The sequence below is a fragment of the Coturnix japonica genome, chromosome 9 (genome assembly GCF_001577835.2).
Source record: "Coturnix japonica isolate 7356 chromosome 9, Coturnix japonica 2.1, whole genome shotgun sequence".
NCBI classification, from domain to species: domain Eukaryota; kingdom Metazoa; phylum Chordata; class Aves; order Galliformes; family Phasianidae; genus Coturnix; species Coturnix japonica.
In genome coordinates, this window is record NC_029524.1 from 12,008,956 (window position 1) to 12,017,975 (window position 9,020).

General features: G+C 48.4%; 1 protein-coding gene across 1 annotated transcript in view; it reads right to left on the reverse strand.

Moving 5' to 3' along the window:
• IL1RAP (interleukin 1 receptor accessory protein) overlaps positions 1 to 8,466 on the reverse strand; it is a 40,047-nt gene extending 31,581 nt beyond the window's left edge. Inside the window, 2 exon segments of the mRNA XM_015871863.2 lie at positions 8,131 to 8,154; positions 8,156 to 8,466. Of these exon segments, the coding sequence (XP_015727349.1) occupies positions 8,131 to 8,154; positions 8,156 to 8,466 (335 nt within the window).
• Positions 8,467 to 9,020: the final 554 nt, after the last annotated feature.

The window sequence follows — 9,020 nt, forward strand, 5'->3', positions numbered from 1 at the left end:
CACGCATGCAGGCCACGGAACAGTTCAAACACCAACCTACAACAGCACTTCTGTGCTCAAGCAAAAGGTATCCAGCCAAGATATTCTATTTTTTAAAGTCTGAAAAGCCAGGGAATGAAAAGCTTCCAACAGAGCTTCAAAGAGAGCTGAGACCTTCCATGAAGCCAGACACAATGCTTCTATTTTGGATGGCGGTGTTACAGTGAAAGAAGAGCACTGTGAAATACCCTTGGACTGCCCCAGCAGAAAATAAATCAGCAAATAAGTCTTCATATAGAATAAAACCAGAAAACTTCAACCAATGTGGCTTACAGACCTGAAGGAGCCCAAGGAATCCAGAGTGAGGTTCATCCCTCACTGGAAGAGCCCTGATGGGCTCTCAAATAGGATCCGGAGACATTTGAGAATTAACATCAAGTTTATATATTCCTCCCTTTCACTTTTTAAATGGCTTTTAGATGTAGGCAGCTCCACTGCCTTCCCTAAGAAGCTATCTCTCTTTCCGCATGGATACAGCAGCACAACCACACCATGCAAAAGAGCACACTATGAGGATCCCAAGATCATCCAGTCCAAAACCCAGAGCACAGCCCAGACTTGGGCAGGTTGAGCATTTGGACTGACTGCCTCCCATAGGAGCAGCCTAGGGCTCCTAGACTCAAAGCAGTTCTCCCAGGTAGATCATGTCCTAAGCACAGTAGGTGCCTCCATGACAGGCACTGCACACTCTGCTGAACACCTGCTGCATCAAACTCAGTATCAAAAAATGCTCTCTCCCTAAGTTCAAGCACTTACTACCAAACACATATTGGCTTTCACTTTGTCTCATTCCCCTATATCACTCATTAATCTGGGATGGCTGCTGTGCTCCAAACTTCCTTGCATCTCATTACCACACACAGCAAACAAAGACCCCCAGCACCCTACAGCACAGCATCACAGTGCTTGGCTTCCCTTCCCAAGTGCCCTTTTATTGGGCAATCACTGCATAACCCCCTTGCAGTTTACTAAGCCTCCAACTCTGCAGACAGGCTTACCCATGCTGCTGCCAGAAAATGAAGATCTGATCTCTACCTGCAGCACTGGGAAAGGATTTCCTCAAGCGACCCCAGTTATCTTGGGATGAGCAAGATGTTCAAGGGTAAAAGCAAGCCAGCTGAGCTTTTCTTTTACAAATTGAGGCCACACAGCATTTCCACACCTGGCATTTCTATTAATCTTGTTAATTTAATCACATTTGGCCTTATGAGGGGGGAGAGGAGGGAGGAAATCCATAAACAAGAAGAAAAGATGAAGACAATTCCTTCCCCAGCTCATACAGGCAGTTCTGGAGTGTGCTTGACACATCGGTCTGCAGAAGACCTTAAAGCAACACAAAAATGAACAGCAAAAGAACTGGAAACTTGGCAGCACCCCACTTACAGCCCTTCCAGCCCCCTCCAGGCCTCCGCCTTTCCACCACCCACTTGTCCTCCTGGCAATGAGCAGAGCAGCTTGCTTCTGCATTCTTGCATTATTGTGTTATACAAAGCTATGAGACAAACCTTGCACAGACAGAAACAAAGGAGCAGAAAGAGAAGCAAAATGGGACAACCCTCCCCATCTCCCATGTATCACATTTGCTACTTGGGCCTCTAGCTCCACTTTCTACAAATGCAAGCTTGTTCCTCTGCTGGGGTCTTACTTGGGCTCTATCTGTACCAATTCCCTTGGACACAATTCTCTGTTCAACCTTCAAACAACAGCATCATGCATTTTTACATCCAGGAGCCTTCTCCAAGGTGTGTCCTGTGACCCACAGCACCCACACGGTGGGGAGGCTGCAAGGAAGCTGCAGGCAGCAGGAAGCTGCCTCTGTCATCAGTATTAATTATCTGTGGAGAGTGACTGACCTCATGAGGGGCAGCGAATTCATTTCTCCAGCTGTGTGACGAACAAAAGGCAATATATGCACTGCTGACATTTGTAAAGGCTACAAGGAGCAGTGACAAGAGGAAATACCACTGTATGTTAGAACTCTGCTGCAAAGGGCCAAGAATCTGAGAAGTTTCCAACGTATTCTGGGTGCCCTAATATTCTCAGAGCTGCACTGATCCCAGTCCTGGGTTGGTTCATTTATGTAAGGAAGTGATAGGCGAGTGCCCTTGGAAATCTGGGATGGGTTTTCTTCTCACTCTTTGACACCTGTTGACACGACAGTCATAGAATCACTGAAGTTGGGATAGACCACTTAGATCACTTAGTCCAAACCATCACACCACACTCACCATGTCCCTCAGTGCCACATCTCCACAGTCCCTGAACACCTCTAGAGACAACGACTCCACCCACCACCTGCCTGGGTACACCTGGTAGGTAAGGGAAAAAGAAAAGCTTACAAAGAGGAAAACAATCCCAAAGGTATCCACAACCTGGGCCACTCAATGGGAGCAATGTGCCAGGGAGGCGCTTCCTCCCGTTATCTGGATCCTCCTTGTAAATAAGGACTGGGAGGTGGCTGTGTTCAGAGGAGGGGGAGAAACTGCTATTTCTCAACACAACCAATACAACTATTTGTATTAGAGTGTGTTTGTACAGCTCTCTCTTTCAGAGTAAATATTTTGTACAGATTTCCAGAGTTTGAATCAACATGTTACTGATAGGTTTGTGCAGTGGGGCCCTGGATGTTACTGTGCTCGGATGGAGGTGAGGTTATTTTCCTTCTGGTTTTTGGTGAGGTTTGCTTTCTGTAACAGAACTTGCTGCAGGGGAAAAAAATATAACAAGAATTTGGGGTTCCTGCCACTGCCATTTGCTGTGCTTCTCTTTGTCCCCGCGGCTGAAGTGTTTTAAGCAGTCTATTAGTTTAGCACACCAATATGAGTTTCTGGTTAATCTACACAGAACCTACAGAGGCATCCATCACCAGCTGAAGTATGTGAAAAACTGCAGAGCCTCCCTGATAATCAGGCACAGACAGCATACAAATGGCTGTCCCCTGAACTGAACGCATTAGCAGAGGCTCCCGAAATCCATGCCTCCGTTTCCCCAGCCACATTTATAACAGCCTCTCCTCTGCCCGCGCCATAGTTGTGCATCTTAATGTCCCTAAAAAGCTTAGAGATGCTGAGATGAAAGATGACTTGAGTGCAAAGTACAGATTAACTCCCCAAGCTCAGAAGCCAACGGAGCTGATGGGAATAAATGTACCATGTACCCACCACAGAAAACTTGAGTTTGAATCTGTCTTAAATAATAAGTAGTTAAGCAGCAGTTCCCTTCGAAGAACTCATCTTTGGCCAGGAGACCCACAGGCAGAATAAACAGAAATGCAATGTGCCACCATGGAAAATAAATGCCTTTACAGAATAAAGCCCCACCTCTTGCTATAGAATTTGGTAGTGAGATTTCATCTCATTTCATAGCAATACAACAGAGCTGTGCAGGTTTATCCAACGCTGTGATAAGAACAGGGCAAAGCAGAATCTGAAAAAGCTATTTCCATTTCTGTTTGTTTTTAAATGATTAAAAAATCCAGTTTAAATATTGCAAGGAAAAAATTGAAATTGAGCGAGATAAGTTCTGGCTTCTCTCCGAGTGGAAGGCAAACCCCAAAATGCTACTGCAGATCAAACAGATGGGAGCTTCTTCACCCTCCAGAAGTCTCATCCCCTTGTGCTCAGATTAACTGTAAATAGCTCATTATTTACACGTAGGACAAAAGGTAAAATGAGAAAGAAAGGCAAATTGCAACCACAAATAATAGGCAGAAAAAGGCAAATATATATGTATATATAGGTAAAAACTTCTTTCAAGAAGAAAACATCGTGTCTTTCTCAGCAAGCAACATAATTGTTATAAATACATAGCTAAATGGCTCCACAGCATCCTGTCAGCTCTAAGGATAAACATTTAGGTCACAGCTTTGCAAGCTCTTACACAAACGGTGGCTGAGTAGATGAGAATCATCCTCTGAACACCCGAAAATATCACAGGAGGAGACAGGATCAGGCCTAAGAGGGCGAGGTATTCCATTACACTTGTATGCCAGTAATGCAAGGGATTAAGCAAAACCAGGAGGACGAAAAAACAAAGAAAAACAAGCAAACCACACAACAGCTTTCCTAGTTAGAGTTGGCTTTAAAACTTTCTAAGTCTTCTTCCGATTCTACCAACACCTCTGCTTACTCAAGCTGAAGAGACTTCTGGAGCACTTGTGCAAGTGCTCGGTTGTGCTGTTTTTCATATAAATGAGAAGTCTGAGACGCACAAAAGTTGCCCTGTAAGTTATGCCTCCCATTCATTTCAGTGGAAACTACAGCAGCTACAAAGAAGCTGTTGGATAGAGCACATGCTCAGCTACAAAACACTGGTTTGCAACACAGTTACCATCACTAGTAGTGCATTTTTGATAGCCATGAAGAAGAGCCTCCATGCTGCAATAGTAAAAGCCTGCTCCAGTGGAGGTGACCCACTGCGTCACAGCTGCTATGTCAGCATTGTTGCTAGGAAAATGCTGCCCACAGAGTCCAACTTCCACTTGTTGGTCTCCATACACATTCAGCAAGTGCTGACGAATGTCAATGAGTGCCATTTATTCCACATGGAGGAATTCAGCTGCACACCTTAACTTCATACACATTTCCACATCAGACATTAAGGACAGATATAATTTTTCCCACTTAACTGGTATGAGAAGAAAGTGAAGCTCGGGCTCTCTCACACATCCCTTCCCTTTCTCTCACTCTCTCAGACTTCTATCTTTAGCCAGCTATCCATGCTGCAATTTTCTTAAAACTGTAATTGGATAATCTTGCAGGCTCCAGGGAAACCCTTTGTCAAGAGGAATTCCTGGGGAGATAGCCCCTATTTGATGAAACCGAGAGCTGCTGAATTAGCAAGGGGCTGACTACAGATGTGATTCTTTGCTCATAGTAGAAACCTTGTTTTACCAGCAAATATTTTTAAGGAACCCTACAATGAGTTGGTCTCCTCAGTGATCCTTATGGGTCCCTTCCAACTTGGGATATTCTGTTTCTGTGATTCTATGAAATACGTATGCCCGTAAATTCAGATCCCAAAAAGACGGCTGAGAAACGTGAGATGAGCCTTCTGCTTTGCAAATGCATCAAAGAGGGGGGAGGAGAAATCCTAAAATACCTCACAAACAAGAAGTAGTTCTGTTGAAGCTTTGCAGTGACCCAATCTCTACCATCCGTTCTGCTGACGGCAGAGCAGAACACAGCATCACAAACTGCAGAAAGAAGGAAACCCCCCCGCACACAGGGCTTGAGCAAGATCAGCTTAAGCATAGAAAACAGCTCTAAGCTCTGCTTCCCTCCTGTCTTGAAGCTGGAGGAGCACCAGACCTCACCCACTGAGCACAGAGTGCTGCTCCTGGGTACTCTGACCATCCAGAGCCTGTGGTGTGAGGAAGGAAGAGAGCAATGTCTGAACTGCGAGCTCTGCTACAGAAAGTGTCTCAGTTCCCAGATACCACAGCACTGCTCACAGACTTCAGCTTATATCGGCTTTTCCATACCTCTATTTTTATTCCCAAAGCATTCCTTGTTGCTGTATGATGAAAAGAAAGACCGGACAGACAGCAAGGATGCTGTGAGCAGTCTGAATGTACTCACATGCTGGTTACAATCTTTTGCCTACCTTGCTGATGCAGGAAAGCCAAGCTCGGCACCCCTCAGCAACGCTGCCAGTTGCAGCAGCCATCTCCATCTCAAGTTTTAGCAAGTCCTGCTGTACAAGGAGGACATTCAATAACAGTGGGGAACCCAAGACAGATGGGAGAAGACATATGAGACAAGTGCCTGCCAAAATAGCCAACATAAAATCCAAACAAAATAAGCAAGAGGAAGGAATAAAAGAACATGGTTTTGTCTCTTGTTCTGAAGGAGCAAAATGCTTCATCCCTGTTGCTGGCATCTGGCACATGCTGACTCTGAAGGCACAGGGCTGGGAAAAGCTCCCTCTGTTCCTCCTTCCTACACAAAGATTTCAGAGCACATTAAAGCACGATGGAGGCACCCTCCATCCCTCCACGTTGCCAGGCTCCATCCACCTCCTAAGCCTCTCTCAAATACACTTTCCTTCAGGCACTTCAGGGCAGGGTGACCTGACCCAGGACACTGCTCCAGCCCAACCCTGCTCAGGGCTCATCCCCACTGCACAATGGGCAGTGCTCACTCGCAGGGCATCTGCACCGAGATCTGCAAAGAGAGAGCCAAGAGGTGTTCAGACACAAGCTTTCCTGCAGAGATTCTTGCAGGGATTAGGCATGGACAGACCTGAGTAAGCACTGTTCTTCACAAACGAGATGCAAACACTTGGAGTACAAGCTACATCCAGTAACGCTGAAAGAAATTCACAGTGCTGCATGCATGGACACCTGCTTGCACAGTGGCACTGGGTCAGCAATATAACCTGCTCTACCTCCATGCAACAGCTCCTGCCTTCACACTTAATGCTACCATCATCCCACATCCTTATGGCCCCATTCTCCAAACCCATCATTATCCTGCATCTATCACCTTTCAGAAACAGAGTGAAGGCTCTTATGGAGAATGAGCTGCAGGAATAACTCCACATCTGCTTCCAGGTGAGCAGAACATCTGGGTCTCCATCTTACCCCTGAACTCCCCTTCCCTGCTCACCAGACAATGGGAGCAGAAATTAGGGTGCATCCCAGCATCAAAGTCTTTGGGCTGCAGAGATGCTCTCCCAGTGCAAACAGGAGAAGCATCTCCTGCACGGAACACAATTCAGCACGTAAATCTTCTGGAGCTGACAAAAGCAACCCGTTATAAATGGCCCTCGACACTGTGAAATATGGACTCTCCACAGCACGGTTAATAAATAATACTCTGATCTCTGTGTATGGAATTGTAAGTTCAGTGACAGTTCTGCTTATGCAAGAGAGGACACAGTTAAATGATGGACTGCCAGGAACAAAAAAAAAAAAAAAAAAAAAAAAAAAAAAAAAAAAGTATTTTTAAATGATATAACAAATATTAAAAATAAATAAATAAACAATAATAGAAGGTTGCTGCAATCTCCCAAAGCCAGAAATAAGCAGCCTTTCCTATGACAACAAAACTAAATGCACTTAATAAGAAAAGAAGATCCACAAAAGCAAGCAGGGCTTTTTTTGTGTGTTTTTGGTCTGTGCTTTATAACCAGCTATTCACAAAGCAGAGGATGAGACAGAATGATGCCTGTGAGCGCGCATTTATTATCTGGTTTTCAGCACAAGGCCCCGTGCTCAGGATCTTGTGGCGCTGAGCACCGCACACAGCCCAAGCAATGAGCCCAGCCATGTACCCGGGGACGTGGCACCGACACAGCACAGAGCTGGAGCCTTTATGGATCCTTTCTGACCCGTTCCACGGCCTCACGAAATGCCTCGCTCAGGGCACATCTGACCGCAAGCACACGTGCTGCCGGGCACTCTTACACCGTTCTCCTGGACACGTCTCTTCCACTTTATTTCCCCCGCTACGGCTTCAATCTGTGCCCTTTCCCCCCCAGCATTCTAGCATCTGGCTCACCCATTTGAAATGCAGAGGAAAATTAAAGTTGCACCCATCAGCGCGTGTAGCGCTCGGAATGCCCAAAAGTCACGAAGGCGGCCGCTTCTGCACCGCTCCGTGCTCCGGGCAGCAGCCGTAGCAGCAGCAGCAGCCTCCGGGGCAACGCGGCGCTCCCGCAGCCTCAGCTCCGGCCGCTCTCAGCCGTGGGCAGTGCGGGGTCCCGGGGAGGGCAGCGCGCACCAGGACCCCCTTCCCCTCCCGCAGCTCTCACCGAGCGGGGACGGCTCACAGCGAAGCGTCACCTCGGGTTCCCAGGCGCCTTCCCCACCGCAGCTGAATATTTCCGCTTTTATTTTCTCTCTCTCTCATCCTTTCTTATTTTCGTATTTTGTTATTTCCCTGCCGGGCTGGCAGCGGACAGAAAACAACGAGCACCTCATGCCCAACGCCGTACAGCGGCAGCCGCTTCCTCCCTTCCTAAACTTTCCCTTCGAGTGGGGCAAGTTCACAGCCGGGCTGGGCTGGGCTGGGCTGGGCCGGGCCGAACCACCCTTCCCCTCCCGCTGTTCCTCCTACGCGTTCCCCCCACGCGAGCACCGCGTCTCACCTGGGCACACGGAGGGTTCGCACAGCCACGCTCTCTCCTTCGTCCTCCTCCGCGGCCCCCGGCCGCACGTCCCCGCCCCGGCCCGTCCCTCTCGCCGCTCGCGGGGTCCCGCTGCCGGGAGGAGGAGGAGGCGGGGGACGCGGCCACTCGTGGGGCATGGCTCCCTCTCCTGGCCCGAGCTGCTCGCAGCTCCTTGCAGCGGGAGGCAGCGCGGAAGCTGCGGGCCGTGCACGGTGGGGACAAGGGGCTGCGTGGGGTGATGTGCATCCCCGTGTTGGCGCATGGAGCGTTCTGCTGGACATCGTAGCCAGTGCTAATCACAGAATCACGGGACATCCCGAGCTGTAAGGGACTCACGCAGACCACTGAATCCAACCGCGGGCTCCGTGCAGGTCCGTCCAAAATCCAAGCCCTGGATCTGAAAGTATTGTCCAAATGAACTTTGGCAGCTCGGGACTGTGTCCACCATGCTCACCGCCTTCTGGTGTGGAACCTTTCCCTAACACCCCTGACCCTCACCTCACTCAGCTCCATGCCATTACCTCCAGCCCTGTATCTCTCCCTGTCACCAACCAGCAGGGCTCCCTATGAGGAGCTGCAGGCTGCCATGATGTCACCCTTCAGTCTGTGCTTCACTGGGCCAGACAAACCAAGGAACCTCAAAGACTCCTCACACACCTTTCCCTCCAGACCCCTCCTCAACGTCATAGCCTTCCTTTGGGTGCTTTCTAATAGGTTTTATGTCCTCCTCACACCACAGTGCTCAACGCTGCACCCAGTGCTCAAGGTGAGGCTGCATATCACAGAGCAGAGCGGATGGGAATGCTGGGCCAGGTGTTTGGCCTTGAAAACGTGGAACCAAATATTTCTCACAAGGTGTCTTCAGGGTA